Below are 21,247 nucleotides of genomic sequence, written 5' to 3' on the forward strand. Positions count from 1 at the left end.
CGGGCAGGTGCTGCTCCAGACCGACACGTTCTTCCGGGTGCCGCGGGGGCGGCTCAAGCTGCGCCGGACACAGGTGAGCGGTGGCTGGAGGGGCTGGGCTTGGCCCTGTGCTCGCCTGTGCTCGCCTGTCCCCATGCTCACCTGTCCCCATGCTCACCTGTGCTCACCTGTGCTCACCTGTGCTCACCTGTGCTTACCTGTTCCCTGTGCTTCACCTTTGCTCACCTGTCCCTGTCCTCACCTGTCCCCATGCTCACCTGTGCTCACCTGTGCTCACCTGTGCTCACCTGTCCCCTGTGCTTCACCTTTGCTCACCTGTCCCTGTCCTCACCTGTCCCCATGCTCACCTTTGCTCACCTGTCCCCATGCTCACCTGTCCCCATGCTCACCTGTCCCCATGCTCACCTGTGCTCACCTGTCCCCTGTGCTTCACCTTTGCTCACCTGTCCCTGTCCTCACCTGTCCCCGTGCTCACCTGTGCTCACCTGTCCCCGTGCCCACGTGTCCCCACGTGTGCCTGTCCCCAGGATGGCCGGGGGGAGCTGATTTTCTACGAGCGCCCCGACAGCGCCGGCCCCAAACTGTCCAGGTTCAGCATCACCCCCACGGCCGACCCCGAGGGGCTGCAGGTGAGCATGGCTGGGGCTGGCGGCGACCTGGCTGCCACCCCTGGCACCTCTGTGTCACCCCAGTGGCACCCCTGTAACCCCCTGTGCTACCTCTGTCACCCCCTGTGCCACCCCTGTCATCCCTGTGCCCGCAGGAGGTGGTGGCCCGGGCCCTGGACACTGTGGGATCCCTGTCCCCTCTCTGTCACCCCCTGTCACCCATGTCCCCCGTAGGTGGTACTGGCATGGTGTCTGGGTGTGCTGGGCTCTGTGAGTCCCTGTGCCACCCCTGTCCCCATGTCCCCAGGCGGTGCTGTCCCAGTCCCTGTGCTCTGTGGGTCCCTGTGTCACCCCTGTCCCCGTGTCCCGTGTCCCCAGGCGGTGCTGTCCCAGTCCCTGTGCTCTGTGGGTCCCTGTGTCACCCCTGTCCCCGTGTCCCCAGGCGGTGCTGTCCCAGTCCCTGTGCTCTGTGGGTCCCTGTGTCACCCCTGTCCCCGTGTCCCGTGTCCCCAGGCAGTGCTGTCCCAGTCCCTGTGCTCTGTGGGTCCCTGTGTCACCTCTGTCCCCGTGTCCCCGTGTCCCCAGGCGGTGCTGTCCTTGTGCTCTGTGTGTCCCTGTGTCACCCCTGTCCCCATGTCCCCATGTCCCCAGGCGGTGCTGTCCCAGTCCCTGTGCTCTGTGGGTCCCTGTGTCACCCCTGTCCCCGTGTCCCGTGTCCCCAGGCGGTGCTGTCCCAGTCCCTGTGCTCTGTGGGTCCCTGTGTCACCTCTGTCCCCGTGTCCCGTGTCCCCAGGCAGTGCTGTCCCAGTCCCTGGGCGTGCTGGGCACGGTGAGGAAGGAGCGGCTCCTGTTGCTGCTGGGCCAGACCCGGCTGCACCTGGACCGCGTGCAGGGGCTCGGGGACTTCCTGGAGCTGGAGGTGAGGGGACACCGGGGGGTGGCAGCCCGGGTGGCCGCGGGTGGCCGCGGGTGACCCCGGGTGACGGCGGGTGGCCGCAGGTGGTGCTGCGGCCGGAGCAGAGTGAGGAGGACGGGCGGCACCTGGCGCAGGAGCTGCTGCGGGAACTCGGCATCGGCGAGCGCGACCTCGTCTCTGGGGCCTACCTGGACCTGCTGCTGGCACGGGGGGACAGCGGGGACACCCCCCTGGGCCACTGCCCGGCCGGCCTGGGACAGCAGGGCTGAGGGCAGGGGGGCCGGGTGGCTGTGCCCACCCTACAGACATGCTGTGTCCCTATAGACACCCTGTGCCCACCCCATAAACACACTGTGCCTTGTCCCACCCCACAGACACCCTGTGCCTTCTTCTACCCCACAGACACCCGGTGCCCCTATGGACACCCTGTGCCCACCCTATAAACATGCTGTGTCCCTATAGACATCCTGTGCCCACCCCATAAACACACTGTGCCTTGTCCCACCCCACAGACACCCTGTACCCCTATGGACACCCTGTGCCCACCCTATAAACATGCTGTGTCTCTATAGACACCCTGTGCCCACCCCATAAACACACTGTGCCTTGTCCCACCCCACAGACACCCTGTACCCCTATGGACACCCTGTGCCCACCCTATAAACATGCTGTGTCCCTATAGACACCTTGTGCCCACTCTACAAACATGCTGTGTCCCTATAGACACCCTGTGCCCACCCTACAAACATGCTGTGTCCCTATAGACACCCTGTGCCCACCCTACAAACATGCTGTGTCCCTATAGACACCCTGTGCCCACCCTACAAACATGCTGTGTCCCTATAGACACCCTGTGCCCACCCTACAAACATGCTGTGTCCCTATGGACACCCTGTGCCCACCCCATAAACACACTGTGCCTTGTCCCACCCCACAGACACCCTGTGCCTTCTTCTACCCCACAGACACCCGGTGCCCCTATGGACACCCTGTGCCCACCCTATAAACACACTGTGCCTTGTCCCACCCCACAGACACCCTGTGCCCTCTGCCACCCCACAGACACCCTGTACCCCTATGGACACCCTGTGCCCACCCCACAGACACCCTGTGCCCTGTGCCCACCCCACAGACACCCTGTACCCCTATGGACACCCTGTGCCCACCCCACAGACACCCTGTACCCCTATGGACACCCTGTGCCCACCCCACAGACACCCTGTACCCCTATGGACACCCTGTGCCCACCCCACAGACACCCTGTGCCCTGTGCCCACCCCACAGACACCCTGTGCCCCGTAATGCCCCCCAGTTTTATTTATAGAGGTTCCTATAACCTCTATACACCCCACAGACACCCCGTGCCCTGTGCCCACCCCACAGACACCCCCAGCCCCAAAACCCCCCTGGAAACCCCACGCTGCCCCCGTGGCCACCCTGTCCCCCCGCCGGGGTCACCAATAAACTCCGGGCCTGCCCCGTGTCCGTGTCCAGCTGTGCCCGTCCCCACTGGCCCCCTCGGGCCACCCTGTCCCCCCCGTGTGACATCCCCGGGCCCGGCCCCGATCCCGGATTATGTCCGGATCCTCGGGAAGTGCCGGGGGGGCTGGGGGTGACAGATGGGTGACAGACGGGGGGTGGTGGCATCTGTGCCAGCTGCTGCTGCTGCCACCCCCGGCCTGCCTGGGGGGTGGGAATTGAGGCTGGAAAATCTTCTGGGATCCAGCTGGACAAGGCCACCCCCCACCCCCACCCCGTGTCCCCAAGCGCCACATCTGTGGGGCTGGAAACCCCTGCGGGGATGGGGATCCCAAACCTTTTCCGGGAGGAGTTTTCCCAAATTTTCCAAAGGTGGCCCCAGTGAGGCCCCAGCCAGGATCCTGGAGAGTCCTGGAGTGGGGCCAGGGAAGGGAATGGGGCTGGGAAGGGCTGGAGAACTCCAGAGGGATTTGGGAAAACTCTGGAGGGATTTGGGATTTGGGCTGGAAGACTCCAGAGGGATTTGGGAAAACTCCAGAGGGGTTGGGGATTTGGGAAAACTCCAGAGGGGTTTGGGATTTGGGAAAACTCCAGAGGGATTTGAGATTTGGGCTGGAAAACTCCGGAGGGATTTGGGGTTTGGGCTGGAAAACTCTGGAGGGATTTGGGAAAGGTCTGGAAAACTCCGGAGGGGTTTGGGATTTGGGCTGGAAAACTCCAGAGGAATTTGAAATTTGGGATTTGGGTTCAGCGTGGCACAGAGGCGGCTCCAGGGCTCCTTTGGGACGGGCTCTGGCTCATCCCGGGATTCTCAGGGAAGCTTCTGGAAGCCCTGGGCCGGCCCTGGGGCTCCTTCATTCCCGAGGGATTTCCCTTCGCTTCCCAGATTTCCATCGGGCCTGGGCCGGGCTCGGGGCTGGGCCATGTCGGGCGCTTGCGGATCCGGGATTTCCCGGCTTTGGCTTTTCCTCCTGCAAAGGGAAATTCCTTTTGTTTCTGGTGGAATCTCAGCTCCAGGCGCCGTGGCCGCTGCTCCGGGAGCTGATGCTCGATGTTGGGCTGGGAAGTGGCAGAGGTTGGATGGGGGAGAGGGGCCGGGATTCGGGGATTTGGGGATTTGGGAATGAGGAGAGCCTGCGGCTCTGTGGGAAGGACTTAGCTGGAAGTGAGAGGGATGGGGGAAAACTTGGGATAAGGGAGGTGGGAAGGATTGAATGGATGGATTTTCCTCAGGCTGGATTGTCCCAGCGGGAATTTCTCCCATTTTTCGGAGCTTTGGCAGGTCTGGGTGGATCCTTGGGATCCATTCCGGGAGCTGAATGTTTGGGATGGACCCGGGGTGGAATTCACAGATCCGGGGAACGGAAACCCTTGGAAAACTTCCTGGGCTGTGCCTGTGAGATCTCCTGGATCCCGGGGATCCTCGGGATGGGCTGGGAGGTCCTTCCCAGGCAGGCCCCGCCAGGACTGGGGAGTTGTGGAATCCTTGCCCATGGAATGCCAGCAGTGCCTCGGGAAGGGCCCCAGAGCTCCCCTGGGCTGGGCAGGGGCTGCCGGGGATGCGTGCAGGGAGAGCCTGGGAAAAGCGGGATCTGCCCCGGGACCGGGGCCAGGGCAGCTCTGCTGGCATCGGGGCAGGGATCAGGAATGTCCTCCTGGCTCTGCCCAGCTCCTGCCAGGAGCCAGCGGGGATCGGGATCTGCTCCAGGGAATGAGCCCCGGGAAAAGAGGCAGCAGCCTCAGCCTGGGCCAGGGCAGGCTCAGCTCGGAGATTTGGGATCATTTTCCATGGAAAGGGGGTCAGGCCTTGGCAGGGGCTGCCCGTGGAGCTTTGGAGTGCCCATCCCTGGAGGTGTCCAAGGAATTCCTGGGGGTGGCACTCGGGGCTCTGGTGGAGATCGGGCCCAGCTGGGACTCGGTGACCTTGGAATTCTTTCCCAGCCCCAATAATCTGGGAATTCTGTGCTCACACCCCCATGAGAATTCCCAGCACATCCTGGTTATCCAGGGAATGAGCCCTGGGAGAAGAGGGAGCGGCCTCAGCCTGGGCCAATGGGGATATTTGGGATCATTTTTCCATGGAAAGGGGGTCAGGCCTTGGCAGGGGCCAGAGGAATCCCGGAACATCCCGAGTGGGATCCCAAAGGAGCATCGAGCCCAGCTTATCCTTGGAAATCCTTTGAAGCCCCTTAAAGCCACAATTCCCACTGGGAGTTTGGGAATCCCTGGGCTTGGGAAGATCCTGCTCGATTTTTAGGGAATGCCTTCCCCATTCCGTGGGGCTTAAACACTCCAGGGGGAGCTCCTGGGACCAGAAATCCCTGCTGGTGCAGGGCCGTGTCCCAAAACCCCAAAGGAACGGAGATGGGAGTGGGAATGTTGGGGTGGGAACTGGGAATGGGAATGTTGGGATGAAGAAAGGAATGGGAAAGTGGGGTGAAAACTGGGAATGTTGGGATGAAGATGGGAAAGTTGGGATGGATACTGGGAATGGGAATGTTGGGATTGAGATGGGAATGTTGGGATGGAAACTGGGAATGGGGATGTTGGGTGAAGATGGGAATGTGGGGATGGATGGGAATGGGAATGGGAATGTTGAGGTGAAGATAGGAATAGGAAAGGGGTGTAAACTGGGAATGCTGGGATGAAAACTGGGAATGCTGGGATGAAAACTGGGAATGCTGGGTTGGATGGGAATGGGAATGGGGGACAGGCAGGAGTGGGCCACGGGGGGTTTGGGGTGCCCTGGAGAGCTCTGGGTGTCCCCTGGGCCCTGTGGTGGCACCAAAGTGGCCTCGGCCTCGCTTGGGGACACAGGGGTGACACTGAGGGAATTGGGGGACACGGGGGGATTTGGGGACACTGAGGGAATTGGGGACACTGAGGGAACTGGGGGAATTGGGGGACACGGGGGACACTGAGGGAATTTGGGGACACTGAGGGAATTTGGGGACACTGAGGGAACTGGGGGACACGGGGGACACTGAGGGAATTGGGGGACACTGAGGAAACTGGGGGAATTGAGGGACACGGGGGACACTGAGGGAATTGGGGGACACTGAGGGAATTGGGGGAATTGGGGGACACTGAGGAAACTGGGGGAATTGGGGGACACGGGGGACACTGAGGGAATTGGGGGACACGGGGAATTGGGGGACACAGGGGGTGGCACTAAGGGAATTGGGGGACACGGGGGACACTGAGGGAATTGGGGGACACGGGGGACACTGAGGGAATTGAGGGACACGGGGAATTGGGGGACACAGGGGGACACTGAGGGAATTGGGGGACACGGGGAATTGGGGGACACAGGGGGTGGCACTAAGGGAATTGGGGGACACGGGGGACACTGAGGGAATTGGGGGACACGGGGAATGGGGGGACACAGGGGGACACGGAGAGAACTGGGGGAGACAGGGGGTGGCACTAAGGGAATTGGGGGACACCGAGGGACCCCACATCCCACGGGTGGCAGTGCGGGGGTCCCATTGCCCGCCCCCCCGACTGGGAGCGTCCCTGGTGTCCCCTCCCCGCTCCCTGCCCGTCCCCTCCGGCCACCGGCGGCGGCCGCTGTCCGGTGCCGGCGCTCAGCACCACGGACAGCTCCGCTCGCGGTCCCTGCGCGGCGCCCGGCCCCGCCAGCGACCCTGTGGAGCCCCCTATAGAGCGCCCCATAGGGCCCGATCCCCTACAGACCCCCCCGATCCTCTATAGAGCGCTGACCCCCTTATAGGCCCCCCGATCCCCTACAGACCCCCCGATCTCCTATCGACCCCCCCGGATCCCCTATATCCCCCCCGATCACCTATAGAATCCCCCGGATCCCCTATAGACACCCCCCGATCCCCTATAGAATCCCCCGGATCCACTATAGACACCCCCCGATCCCCTATAGACACCCCCGGATCCTCTATAGACACCCCCGATCACCTATAGATCCCCCGATCCCCTATAGACCCCCCGAACCCCTATAGACCCCCCCCCCCCCGATCACCTATAGAATCCCCCGGATCCCCTATAAACCCCCCATCCCCTATAGAGCCTTGACCCCCCTATAGACCCCCCCGATCTCCTATAGAGCCCTGACCCCTTATAGCCCCCCGATCCCCTATAGACACCCCCGTATCCCCTACAGACCCCCCCCGCCGATCCCCTATAGACTCCTGACCCCCTTGTAGCCCCCCCCCGATCCCCTATAGACCCCCCCGATCCTCTATAGAACCCTGACCCTCTTATAACCCCCCCGGATCCCCTATAGACCCCCCGATCCCCTATAGACCCCCCCCGATCCCCTATAGACTCCTGACCCCCTTGTAGCCCCCCCCCCCGATCCCCTATAGACCCCCCCGATCCTCTATAGAACCCTGACTCTCTTATAGCCCTCCCCCGGATCCCCTATAGACCCCCCTGGATCCCCTACAGATACTCGATCCCCTATGGAGCCCTGAACCCCCTATAAACCCCCCCCGATCCCCTATAGACCCCCCCGATCCCCTATGGAACCCTGACCCCCTATAGATCTCCTGACACCCTGTGCTCTGCTCCCCCTCCCCACACCGCTCCTGTCCCCTCTTACTGACCCCACAGACCCCCTGAGCCCCTTATGGGTCCCGCAGCACCCCTACAGAGCTTCGGGATCCCCTATAGACCACCCCCGATCCCCTATAGACCACCCCCTATCCCCTATAGACCCCCCCGATCCCCTATAGACCACCCCCGATCCCCTATAGACCACCCCCGATCTCATATAGACCCCCCCGATCCCCTATAGACCACCCCCGATCCCCTATAGACCCTCTGCCGCCCCGTGCAGCCCCGTCCTCCTCTCGCGCGTTCGGCACCGCGGACAGCTCCGCTCCCGGCCCCGTTACGGCCCCTATAGAGCCCCGCACCCCCTACGGACCCCTGACCACCCTATAAACTGCCCTGCCCCACTACAGACCCCCTGAACCCCCTACGGACCCCTGACCACCCTACAGACCCCCTGACCACCCTATAAACTGCCCTGCCCCACTGCAGGAACCCTGAACCCCCTACAGACCCCCTGAACCCCCTACGGACCCCTGACCACCCTATAAACTGCCCTGCCCCACTGCAGGAACCCTGAACCCCCTACAGACCCCCTGACCACCCTATAAACTGCCCTGCCCCACTGCAGGAACCCTGAACCCCCTGACCACCCTATAAACTGCCCTGCCCTATTACAGATCCCCCGAAACCCCTATAGACCTCCTGACCCCTCCTATAGAGCCCCTGACCACCCTATAAAACCCCTGATGTCCTATAGACCCTCTGGCCCCCTACTGACCCCCTGTTCCTACAGATCCCCCGTCCCTCCCTGTTCCGACCTCTTCCCGCCCCTCCCCATCCCAGCCCTCCCTCCTGACCGCACCCAATCCCAAAGCCCCTTCCCTTCCCTTCCCTTCCCTTCCCTTCCCTTCCCTTCCCTTCCCTTCCCTTCCCTTCCCTTCCCTTCCCTTCCCTTCCCTTCCCTTCCCTTCCCTTCCCTCCCCTCCCCTCCCCTCCCCTCCCCTCAGGAGATTCCCCCCCCGCCCCCCCCCCAGGACCCCTCCCCATTCCCTCCCTATCCCACCCCCATTCCCATAACTCCCCCAATCCCATCCCACACCCGCAGACCCCTCCTTCTCTAGACCCCCCGAGGACCGCCCCTCATCCCATCCCATCCCATCCCATCCCATCCCATCCCATCCCATCCCATCCCATCCCATCCCATCCCATCCCCCCCTCCCCTCCCTCCCTCTCCCTCCCTCCCGCCGCCCCCGCCCCTCCCGGCTCCTCCCTCTCCCCCCGCGGCTCCCGCAGCTCCTCCCGCCCCTCTCCCCCCTTTTCCCGCAGCTCCTCCTCCCTCTCCCCCCGTTCCCGCAGCTCCTCCCGCCCGCCGTCCCCCCCGTCCCGCGGCTCCTCCCGCCCCCCGCCGCTCCCCCGCCGCTCCCGCAGCTCCTCCCGCCGCTCCCCCCGCGCTCCCGCAGCTCCGCAGTCCGGCGCAGCCCCGGCCGGAGAAAATGGCGGATCGCGCCGAGATGTTCTCGCTCTCCACCTTCCACTCGCTCTCCCCGCCCGGCTGCCGGTGAGCGGGGGGCGCGGGCGACGCGCGGGGGATGCGCGCGGGGGATGCGGGGTCGCGCTGCCCTTCCCCTCCCGCTGTCCCGCCCTTGCACCGGGCCCGCACCCCGGCCCCCCCCCCCCCCTTCCCACCGCCGCTCCCGCCGCCCGTTCGTTCACCTTGGGATGCGGGACCGGGTGGGCTCCTGCCGCCCCCCGCCCCGCCGCGGCCCTTCCCGCGATTAACGGCGCAGCCGCCGCCGGCCGCGGCCATCCAGCCCCCGGAGCGCCGCGGCCGCTCCCTGCGGGCGGGGGGCGCGGGGGTCCCCATCGTCCCCTTCCCCTCGCCGGGGCGCGGAGCCCCCCCGGCCTCCGGTTCCTCCCGGAGCCGCCGCATCCCGGGGCCGCTGCGGGAGGAGCCGCCGCCGCCTCTTTGTCTCTCCCGAGGCGCCGCAGCGGCCCCGGGATGGGGACTGGGACGGGAATGGGGGGGGCCGGTACCGGGAGCGGGGGGGGGGGGGGGGGGGGCCGGCGGCTCAGCACCCCCCGAGGCTCGGCGCGGCCGGGGGGATGCCGGGGGGATTCCGGGAGGTTCCCGCAGCCGGGACGCCGCACCGGGGCCCCGGGATCGGTCACCTTCCCGCAGGGCCGCCGGGGGTCCCGCGGGGAGGGGACGCGGCTGGGCCCGCCCCGCGCCTGACCTTGGTGGGGTGCGGGGGTGCGGGGTCGGGGTGCGGGGTCGGGGTGCGGGCCGCGGGCCGGGCTGGCGCACTGCGGGGCCGAGACGCCCGGCAGGGGAATGGGAAGGGCAGGAGGCGGCGGTGAGGGGCACCTGGAGGGCCCCGGGGATGCGGGAGCTGCGGAGAGAGGAGCAGGGGACAGCGGGGCTGCGGGACGTGCCCTTGGGTGGCTGTGGCCTGTGCGGGGCAGGGCTCCCCTTCTCTGGGGTGTCCCTGTCCCCAGGATGTCCCCTTCTCTGGGCATCCCCGTCCCCAGGATGTCCCCAGGATGTCCCCTTCTCTGAGCATCTCCAACCCCGGGATGTCCCCCTTCCCTAAGCATCGCCATCCCCAGGATGTCCCCGTCCCCAGGATGTCCCTGTCCCCGGGCCGTCCCCTTCCCCGGGGTGTCCCTGCCCGCGGTGGCGCAGGGAGGGGACGCCACGGCCTCGCTGGGGCCGCTCGGCCCCGGGCCGGGCCCTGGGGCAGCCGGGCCCAGTCCGGGGAGCGGGAGCTGCGCCCGGAGCCATCCCAAAAGCCGGGGCCGATCCCTGAGGCTGCTGTGGCTGCGCTCGGGTCTCCCCGAGCATCCCGAGATCCAGCCGGGAATGGTGACGGAGGACCCGAATCCGGCTGTGCCTTTCCTAAGGAGCCGCGGGGAGGGGGTGCCCAGCCCGGCATGGGGTGACCGGTGGGGTGGGACCCCCTGGCCGGAGAGGGAGAGGCCGGAATGGGCTGGGAATGCCCCCTCGATGTGGGAATTCCAGGCGCATCCGCAGCCGGGCCTTGGGACGGCTCCCACCTCCCGCTCAAGCCGTGGCAGACCCAGGTGCCAGTCAGAAGACCCCGGTCCCCAATTTGGGGTGACCACAGGGTCAGAGCCGGCTCCGGGAGCAGCCGGGCACGGAGCGGGCGGGGGTCCCTTCCCAGCCGCTGTGGGGGTCCCTTTCCGGCGCTCCCAGCCGCCTCCCGGGCAGTGCGCAGGGAGCGGGGCTGGCAGGGATGAGGAAATTCCAGCCGCCCAGGGCCTGCGCCGCCGGCAGCGCTCCCCGGGGAGCCCGGCCCTGGCAGCGCGGGCACCGCCGGTGTCCCCTGCCCAGCCCTCCCGGCCCCGTGCCCCCCGCCAGGTGACGGTGGGCCCCTTTGGGGTCCCCTCCCGCTCGGGGTGGTGGCCCTGGGGTCACCGGGATGCCATAGCGGGGGGGGTGTCCTGCAGGTTCCAGCCCTTCCCGGTCCTCTCTGCGTGTGCGGGGCTGGGTGAGACCCCCTGGCCCTGCCCCGCCCTCGGCTCCGCTCCTGTCCCTCGGTCCCAGCCGGCCCCGGGAATGTCCCCAAGGTGGGGACGGGCACTGTCCTCGTTCCCGCTGCTCATCCCCGGCGCTGCGTCCCTGCACCCGTGGCCCCATGTCCCTGCCTTTGGCCCCAGCCCGGTCCCCAAGGATCCCATCAGGGACATCGTGGGACTGGATGGGCTCTCACTGCTGGTTCCACCCCATCACAGTGCTCCCGTCCCACTGTGACCACCCCATCCCACTGTGCCATTCCCACCCCATGTGACCATCCCAACCCAAAGCAGTGTCCCCGTCCCTCCGTGTCATTCCCATCCCACCACAGTGTTGCCACCCCTCTGCAGTGTCCCCATCCCATCCCATCCCATCCCATCCCATCCCATCCCATTCCCGTGTCCCCCAGCCAGGAGCAGGAGCTGCTCCCCCAGTGAGGAGGGTCCAGGGGTACAGGAGAGGACCCCGAGGTCCCCACCCCAGGAGGACTCAGCCCCGCTGTCCCTGTCCCCCTGTGTGCCCACAGGACCCCTTAAGACCCCGGGAACAGCAGAGGGTCCCAGGGTTCTTCCTGCAGGGGGACAGCCCCCAATATTCCGTGGGGTTGGGGAGATGGCTCTGCACCCCCTCGGGCTCTGCTCCCCAACATCCTGGGATCCGCACCCCGACATCCTGGGATCCTGGGATCTGCACCCCATAGTGCTCTGCACCCCAGCATCCTGGGATCTGCACCCCAGCATCCTGGGATCCACACCCCATAGTGCTCTGCACCCCAGTATCCTGGGCTCTGCACCCCCATATGGCTCTGCATCCCATAGGGCTCTGCACTCCAATATCCTGGGCTCTGCACCCCATAGGGCTCTGCTCCCCAACATTCTGGGATCTGCACTCCAACATCCCAGGGATCTGGTCCCCAGCACCCCTGGGCTATGCACCCCAAAAGGTTCTGCTCCCCAGCACCCCAAGGCTCTGCTCCTGTGCATGCTGGAGCTCTGCACCCCAAAAGGTTCTGCTCCCCAACAAATCAGGTCTCTGTGACCCAAAAGGCTCTGCACCCCAACATCTTGGGCTGTGCACCCCACAGGGCTCTGCTCCCTGACAGGCTGGGGTTCTGCACCCCAAAACCCCGCGGCTCTGCACCCCAATACCCCAATCTCTGACCCTATAGCCCAATAGGCTCTGCACCCCAAAAGGCTCTGCACCCCAAAAGCGTTCTGCTCCCCAACACCCCGGGGCTTTGCAGCCCAAGACCTCAGAGTTCGACACCCTGAAAACCCAAAGGGTTCTGAACTCCAAAGGGTTCAGTACCTCAACATCCCATAGCTCAGCACCCGAAAGGCTTCTGAACCCCAAAATTTCTGTTCCCCTACACACCAGGGCTCTGCACCCTGAAGGACTTTACATTCCAACGTCCCGGGGCTCTGCACCCCAAAAGGCTGCGCTGCCCAACACCCCGGGACCCTTCACCCCACAGCCCCAGGGCTCCCCTTTCCCATGCGGGATGCTCTGGGGTCCCGCTCAGCCCTGTTCCCGCCGCAGCCCCGGCCCCGTCTCCATTTCTACCGCTTTTGCCCCAAATCTGCGCGGATTCGGCGCGGCCGTGCCCTACTTCTGGGAATTATGGGATTAGGGGAATCTTCCTGCCGGGGAATCGGGAGCAGGAGAGGCTGCACCGCGGGGGGGACAGGGCAGGGGACAGCCCTGGGCCCCTCTGGGGCCTGACCCTGCTGCCACACCGCGGGCTGAGCCCCCGCACCTGCCCGAGCCCACCTGGGTGTCCCCAAACCCACGGAGGGCGGGCACAGCGTCCCACTGGCGCCCAGGTGCTGCCACACCCCCCTGGGGACAAGCTGGGGGTCCTGCGTGTCCTCAACCCCATGGAAGGTGGCAGAGGGTCCTCCTGGCACCTGGCTGCTGTCACACACCCCTGGGGACCAGCTGGGGGTCCTGCGTGTCCCCAACCCCAGGGAGGGAGGGCACAGGGTTCCACTGGCACCTGGCTGCTGCCACACACCCCTGGGGATGGCCCTACGTGTCCCCAGCCCCAGGGAGGGTGACCAGAGAGTCCCAGTGGCACCCAGGCACCCTTGGGACCGGGTTGGGGGACCCTGGCTGTCCCCAGCCCCATGGAGGGTGACCAGAGGGTCCCGGTGGCACCCAGGTGCTGCCACATACCTTTGGGACAGGGATGGGGGACCCTGGGTGTCCCCCACCCCGTGGAGGGTGACCAGAGGGTCCCGGTGGCACCCAGGCCACACCTCCCGCCTCAGCGAGCCCCCCCAAGCCCCAGTTTCTGTTTTCCCACCCAAACCCTGCCGGGATTTCGGGATTTCTCTCCGTTCCGTTGCTCCCGCAGGAGCCGCTGGTTTCCATGGCACCCCCGTTCCCTGGGAATGCGCTCAGGGCCCCTCGGGGTGTCACAGCCTGGCTCCGCTTTGTCACCCCCGGCCATGCCCCCCCTGTGACCCCCCAGCAGCACAGGTCACCCCCAAACCTGGTGACCGTCCCCTCCCCACCTCGGCTCCGGGGATTTGGGACATGTGGTGGCCTCGGCACCTCCACCCAGCCGGGTGCCACCACGTGGTGACAGCCGTGTGGTGACGTGTCCCTGTCGTTTTCCTGTGCCAGCACCCAGGGGTGACAGGGTTTGGTGCCACATCCATGTGGCACCAGAAGTGACAGTGTCCTGGTGCCATGTCCGTGTGGCACCCAGGGGTGACAGGGGTGTGGTGCCATGTCCATGTGGCACCCAGGGGTGACAGGGGTGTGGTGCCATGTCCCTGTGTTATGGTGACATGTGCCTGTGGCTGTCCCATGGTTTTGGTGACATGTCTGTGTGGCACCAGGGGTGACAGGGTTGTGGTGCCATGTCTGTGTGACACTCAGGGGTGACAGGGTTGTGGTGCCATGTCTGTGTGACACTCAGGGGTGACAGGGTTGTGGTGCCATGTCTGTGTGACACTCAGGGGTGACAGGGGAGTGGTCCCATGTCCATGTGGCACCCAGAGGTGACAGGGTTTGGTGCCATGTCCCTGTGTTATGGTGACATGGTCCTGTGGCTGTCCCATGCTGGCATCAAGGGGTGACAGGGTTATGGTGACATGTCCATGTGGCTTCCAAGGGTGACAGGGTTATGGTGATGTCCTTGTGATACCAGAGGTGGCAGGATTTGGTGCCATGTCCCTGTGTTATGGTCACATGTCCCTCTGGCTGTCCTGTGCCAGCACCCAGGGGTGACAGTTTGTGGTGCCATATCTGTGTAGTACCAGAGGTGACAATGTCCTGGTCCCATGTCCATGTGGCACCCAGGGGTGACAGGGTTTGGTGCCATGTCTGTGTGGCACCCGGGGTGACAGGGGAGTGGTGCCATGTCCCTGTGTTATGGTGACATGTGTCTGTGGCTGTCCCATGCCGGCACCAAGGGGGTGACAAGGTTATGGTGCCATGTCTGTGTGGCACTCGGGGTGACAGGGTTGTGGTGCCATGTTCCTGTGGTTGTCCTGTGCCAGCACCAAGGGGTGGCAGGATTATGGTGACACGTCCATGTGACACCAGAGGGTTGTAGTGGCATGTCCTTGTGGTTCTCTTGTGTTGGCACCCAGAGGTGACAGTGTCCTGGTGCCATCCCCGTGTGGCACCAGAGGTGACAGTGTCCTGGTGCCATCCCCGTGTGGCACCAGAGGTGACAACAGTGTCCTGGTGCCATGCCTATGTGGCACCAGAGGTGATGGTGTCCTCGTGCCCTGTCCCTGGTGCTCGCATGCCGGGAGTGCCACCCATACAGGGACAGATGTCCCCGTGGTGCCACTTTGCTCTCACGGTGCCATGAGGGGCCAGCCGGGCTGTCCCTGAGCTGTGTCCCCGCTGTCCCCAGGCCCCCCCAGGACATCAGCCTGGAGGAGTTCGATGACGAGGACCTGTCGGAGATCACGGACGACTGCGGCATCGGCCTCAACTACGACTCGGACCACTACGAGAAGGTGCAGGAGCCCGGTGGCCCTTGGGGACACCGCGGGGGCTGTGGGGACACCGGGCTGCCACAACTCACCCGCAGCGGTGGCTTTGGTGCCTCTGTGGCTGCTGAGGCAAAGGGGACGAGCCGGGGGTCCCTTGTCCCATCTAGGACACCCCACAGGGGACTGGGGGCGCTGCCACCCCCTCGGTGTCAGGGAGGGTGGCCCGCGGCTGTCCCCACGTCCCTGACGCGGTGCCACCCGCAGGACTGCCTGGTGCTGGAGCGTGGGGAGCAGCCGCACCCCGTGTGCACCTTCCAGGACGACTTCCAGGAGTTCGAGATGATCGACGACAACGACGACGACGACGACGAGGAAGAGGAGGAGGAGGAAGGCAACGAGCTGGAGGCGCCGCCATCCCCTTCGGCCTCGCCCATCCCCTCGCCCGCCCTGGAGGAGACGCAGAAGCACCGCCCCACCACCCTCAACCTGACGGCCCCGGGCACCCAGGTGAGGCGGGGCTGGCCGCAGGTGTCCCCTTCCCCCCGGCGTCTGGGACCCTTTTCCCTCGGGGTCGCTGTCCCCATGCCCCATCCACCCCCCTGGGGTCACTGTCCCCTTTCCGCCCGTTGCGTCATTGTCCCTTCCCCTCCTTGGGTCACTGTCCCTTCCCTTCCGTGGTCACTGTCCCCTTTCCCCTCCTTGGGTCACTGTCCCTTCCCTTCCGTGGTCACTGTCCCTTCCCTTCCGTGGTCACTGTTCCCATCCCCCCGAGATCTGTGTCCCTTCCCCCCCTTGGGTCATTGTCCCTTGCCCCCCCCCCGCGGTCACTGTCCCTTCCCCACCTTGGGTCACTGTCCCCTCCCCCTGCGGTCACTGTCCCCGCCTCCCCGGGGTTCTCCGTCCCCAGTGCCCAGCCCCAGGCCGTGTCCCCCCCTTTTCCCGGGCTCGGGGCTCCCCCGGGGGTGTCCCCCCAGCCGTGTCGCTGTCGCCGCAGGGGTGTCCCCGTGTCGCCGCGCACGCGCCGCCGCAGTGTGTGGGAAGCCGCGTGCGGAGCGGCCGCAGCCGCCGGCGTTGCCAGGGAACCGCGGGCCCCCGGGAATTTCGGGCCCCCCCCCCGCTTTTCCCGGCAGGGCACCGCGCGCTGCCGGGCCGGGTTGGCTCCGGGGGGTGGCGGTCACCGCGAGGGGACAGAGCCCAGGGGTCCTGCCCTGCCCGGCCGGGTCTCGGTGTGGCTCTGTCATCCCTTGGGAGGGGCGGGTGGAGCCCCTGGATCTGCCCCTTCTCGGGGTCCCGGGAGGAGGTGACATCCTGGTTCTCGGGCCCTGTGTCCCTTGTCCCCCCCAGAACCCATCCGTGTCCCCCCTGCAGCCATCCCTGTGTCCCCCCATAACCCATCCCTGTCCCCCCATCCCATGTCCCCTGTCTTTATCCCTTCCACCACCCTTCACCTGTCCTCCCACGGCATGTCCCTTATCCCTGTCCCCCCCATCCCTGTCTCCTCCTGCATCCATTCCCATCCCTGTCCCCCCTAGGACCCATTCCCATCTCCCCATTCCCATATCCCCCCATTCCCATCTCCCCCATCCCTGTCCCCCTCCATTCCGATATCCCTGTCCGCTCGGTGCCCACCCCAATCCCTGTCAGGGCCACCCCGGTTGGTGCCCGGTGGCCCCGGCCGCTCTCCCTAATCGCTGCTCCCGCCTGGATCTGCCGGGATCGGCCGGGATTAGCGCTGCCCGCGCTTCCCAGCGGGACTAATCCGCAGCTGCCGGCGCGGCATTCCCGAACATCCCGGGGGCTCCGTGCGTTCCGGGGGCTCCCCAGACCCCTGCGGGGTGGAGCCGTGCTCCTGGGGTCCCGCACGGGTGTCCCGCGCTCAGCGCCGCTGCTGGCTTTGTCCCCGGGGTGGGCACCGTGCCAGCCGTGCCGTGCCGTGCCGTGCCATGCCGTGCCCGGCCCCTGGTGCGCGTCTGGCCGGGCAGGGGATGCAGGGATGCGGTGTCCCTAATCCGGATAAACCCCGCGCACGTGGCGCGGGGGCTGCCAGGCACCTCCGAGCCCTCCCCTGTGACACCCCCGGAACCTGCCCCCCACCCCCAGCAGCCACCCCTGTACCCCCATCCCTGTCCCCTTCAGCACCACTCCCATCCCTGTCCCCGGGGATGGAACCCCCATCCCTGTCCCCTTCAGCACCACTCCCATCCCTGTCCCCGGGGATGGGACCCCCATCCCTGTCCCCTTCAGCACCATTCCCATCCCTGTCCCCCAGCACCTATCCCTGTCCCCCTGGCACCCATTCCTCTCCCTGTCCCCTTGGCACCCATTCCCATCCCTGTCCCCCACATCCCCCATTCCCACCCCCCCACTCCCGTGTCCCCCTGGAGTCCCCAGACGCTCCCCGGGGGCGGGGGGCACCCCCTGAGCCCCCGGCTCTGCTCTCCCCGCAGGATTCCCTGAACAACAACGGCGGCTTCGCCGCGCCCGCGCCGCGCCCCAGCTGGCAGGACGCGCTGCTGCACTCCTCCTCCTCCTCCTCTTCCTCACACACCGGTGAGCGCGGGGCTGCGGCGGTGGCGGTGTGACAGTGGCGGTGTGACAGTGGGGCTGTGACAGTGGCGGTGTGACAATGCAGGTGTGACAGTGGGGCTGTGCCAACACGGGTGTGACGATGCAGGTGTGACAGTGGGGCAGTGCCAACGTGAGTGTGACAGTGGGGCTGTGACAATGGGGTGTGACAATGCAGGTGTGACAATGGGGCTGTGACAGCGGGGCTGTGATAGCGGGGCTGTGCCAACACGGGTGTGACAATGCAGGTGTGACATGCAGGTGTGACAATGCGGGTGTGACATTTGGGCTGTGACAGCGGGGCTGTGACAATGCGGGTGTGACAGTGGGGCTGTGACAATGGGGTGTGACAATGCAGGTGTGACATTGGGGCTGTGACAGCGGGGCTGTGATAGCGGGGCTGTGCCAACGCGGGTGTGACAGTGGGACTGTGACAATGGGGCTGTGACAGCGGGGCTGTGACATGTGGGTGTGACAATGCAGGTGTGACAGCGGGGCTGTGACAGCGGGGCTGTGACAATGCAGGTGTGACAGTGGGGTGTGACAGTGGGGCTGTGACAATGCAGGTGTGACAATGAAGGGCTGTGACAATGGGGCTGTGACAGTGGGGCTGTGCCAACACGGGTGTGACAATGGGGCTGTGACAGCGGGGCTGTGCCAACGCGGGTGTGACAGTGGGGCTGTGACAATGGGGTGGGGCCATGCAGGTGTGACATTGGGGCTGTGACATTGGGGCTGTGACAGCGGGGCTGTGACAGCGGGGCTGTGCCAACACGGGTGTGACAGTGGGACTGTGACAGTGGGACTGTGACAGCGGGGCTGTGCCAATGCGGGTGTGACAGTGGGGTGTGACAGTGGGGCTGTGACAATGCAGGTGTGACAATGCAGGGCTGTGACAATGGGGCTGTGACAGCGGGGCTGTGCCAACGCGGGTGTGACAGTGGGGCTGTGACAATGGGGTGTGGCCATGCAGGTGTGACATTGGGGCTGTGACAGCGGGGCTGTGACAATGGGGCTGTGACAGCGGGGCTGTGCCAACGCGGGTGTGATGCCGAGCTCCCGCAGCCGCCCCGCGGGGTGACGCCGGCTCCGTGTCGCCCTCCCCACAGGACACTCGTCCCCCCACGCCTGCATCCTGGACGGACCCTGCCTGGAGAGCCCGCCGGGCCCCGGGGGGGCTCCCCCCTCGCTGCCGCCCTCCCCCCTGGACTCGCAAGGCAACAGCCCCGAGTCCCTGGCACATGGTAACCCATCGCCCCCGAGAGCCGCGCCCGATTTTAACATGAACCTCATCTCCGCTGCGCTCCGAGCTCCGCTCTCCCCGCCGCGCCCCCGCCAGCCGCCCCCGCCTCACCCCTGTCTCTCTCCAACAGGGCCCGCGGCTCCCCCCGGCGCCCCCGAGGTCGCCCCCCCGCCCCAGGCCGCCCCCCAGGCCCCCACGCAGCCCCAGGGCGGCGGCAGCCCGGGGTCCCCCCGCCCGCAGCCGCAGCCGCGGACCCCCCGGCCGGAGCGGGACGGGGCTCCCGCGGAGCCGCTCAGCTCCGACGGGGAGGGCCCCCAGTCCGGCCGGGCCGCCAGCGTGCGCGGCCACCCCTCGGGCTCCTCGGAAACCACCTCGCCCTCCTCGGACCCGGGCATCGAGGCCGACCTCACGAGCCGCACGGCCAAGCCCTTCCTGCCCGGCGGGCGGCGCGGGGACGAGCTGAGCTCTCCCGGCTCTGACTCGGACGTGGACGGGGAGCTCGAGGCGGCTTTCGCCGGCGGGCGCCTGGTCAGCAACATGATCTCGTCCATCTCGGAGACCGAGCTGGACCTCAGCAGCGACAGCAGCAGCGGCCGCTCGTCCCACCTGACCAACTCCATCGAGGAGGCCAGCTCGCCCGGCTCCGAGGGCGAGCTGGAGCCCGAGCTGGAGGCGCCCGGCCTGCTGGGCATCAAGGACTCGCTGCTGCTGGACAAGGGCAAGGAGGACGAGGAGGAGCCGGCCGAGAGGGGCCCGCCGGAGCGTGGCGTGGTCAGGAGGGAGAGCCTGGCCGAGCTGAAGATGGACGCCTACTACGACAGCCTGGACCCGGCCGACGGCCCCCGCGCCCGAGGGCCAGACCGACGTGTCCAGCACCAGCCCCCTGGACCTGAAGATCGACCCCGACCACAGCCTGGAGAGCATCCGCCGCTCCTTCTACCTGCCTGTGGGGCCCAAGCTGATGCCCGAGGCGGATGAAGAGGACAACAGCGAGTACGACTCCGACTCGGAGTCGGAGCCCGACCTGAGCGAGGACTCGGATTCGCCGTGGCTGCTCAGCAACCTGGTGAACAAGATGATCTCGGAGGGCTCATACCCCATCAAGTGCCCGGATGAGTGCTTCCAGAACAGCCACTCGCTGTGCGACACCATCTCGCCCGCCTCCGACCTGGAGCCTGAGATCCTGAGCGAGGCGCTGGACGAGGAGCCAGGCCCGCGGGACTCGCCGGCGGTGCTGGCAGACGCGGTGCCGGCGGCGCGGTGCCAGCGCGGCGCCATCGAGCTGGTGGACATGGAGACGCTGCGCAGCTCCCTGGCCGAGGCCGAGCACGCGGCCGCGGAGCCGCCGCCGGAGCCGCCGGCCGAGGAGCCGGGGCCCTTCCTGTTCCTCAGCAACCCCACCAACGACACCATCGCGCCCGTGTGCCCCGGCCGCCCCGTCACCCTCGGCCGCCTGGACGCCTCCGAGGTCCTGGCCACCCTGGGCTGCCGCCCGGCGTCACTTCCACGGGTGTCCCCCGGCGCCGAGCCCGCTGTCCCCGGTGGGGACCGCCGCCCCGCCAGCCCCCAGCGCTGGGCCCTCGACGGGGACCTGGACTCGGGCGTGCTGGAGGCTGACTCCATGATCGACGACGTCCGGTTAGCGCCCGACGCCGACCCCGCCGTGCTGGACGTGTCCACGGCCAAGACCAACCGCGGCTTCACCATGGCCTTGGAGGAGGCCGAGCCGCCCTTGGTGACCCCGCGCCGGGGCAGCCCGGCCGGAGAGGTGCCAGTGCCGCCGGAGCCGCTGGCGCTGGATGAGTCGCTGGCCTACGACTCGGTCAAGTACACGCTGGTGGTGGACGAGCACACGCAGCTGGAGCTGGTCAGCCTGCGGCGCTGCACGTCCGTGCTCAGCGATGACAGTGACATCCTGAGGGCCTGCGACGATGAGGTGGCCTTTGGGGACGGGCTGGTGGCCCCCGACGCGCGCAGCTCCTCCGAGGACTCGTCCCCCGAGGCCGACCTGCAGTTCTCCAAGAAGTTCCTCAACGTCTTCGTCAACAGCACCTCGCGCTCCTCCAGTAAGTGGCGGTGTCACGTCGGGATGTGTCGTGACACGTCGTGACGTATCTGGGCATCCTGGGCTGGTCTCTGGGTGACCTTGGCACACCAGCTGCCCTCCGTGTCCTGCCCCAGCCATTCCTGTGTACCCTGTTGTGGCACGTCGCGATATGTCACAAGATGTTGCGACATGTCACGGGATGTCACGATATGTCACGGGATGTCGTGACGTGTTGTGCCATACTGTCCTGGCTCTTCTCACACCAGCTGCCCTCCCTGTCCTGTCCCTGGCACCGTTCCCATGTGCCATGTCGTGTCACGATATGTCCCGATACATCTGGGATGTCACGGCATGTCGTGACATGTCAC

At 66.5% G+C, this 21,247-nt stretch overlaps 1 protein-coding gene across 1 annotated transcript in view; it reads left to right on the forward strand.

The window, feature by feature from the left end:
- Positions 1 to 8,933: 8,933 nt before the first annotated feature.
- Positions 8,934 to 21,247, forward strand: part of MAPK8IP2 (mitogen-activated protein kinase 8 interacting protein 2) — a 28,364-nt gene continuing 16,050 nt past the window's right edge. Inside the window, 7 exon segments of the mRNA XM_068189310.1 lie at positions 8,934 to 9,091; positions 14,943 to 15,048; positions 15,289 to 15,531; positions 17,472 to 17,574; positions 18,699 to 18,833; positions 18,963 to 19,669; positions 19,671 to 20,898. Of these exon segments, the coding sequence (XP_068045411.1) occupies positions 9,027 to 9,091; positions 14,943 to 15,048; positions 15,289 to 15,531; positions 17,472 to 17,574; positions 18,699 to 18,833; positions 18,963 to 19,669; positions 19,671 to 20,898 (2,587 nt within the window). The 5' untranslated portion in view covers positions 8,934 to 9,026.

This window comes from Anomalospiza imberbis, chromosome 5, assembly GCF_031753505.1.
Source record: "Anomalospiza imberbis isolate Cuckoo-Finch-1a 21T00152 chromosome 5, ASM3175350v1, whole genome shotgun sequence".
NCBI classification, from domain to species: Eukaryota; Metazoa; Chordata; class Aves; order Passeriformes; family Viduidae; genus Anomalospiza; species Anomalospiza imberbis.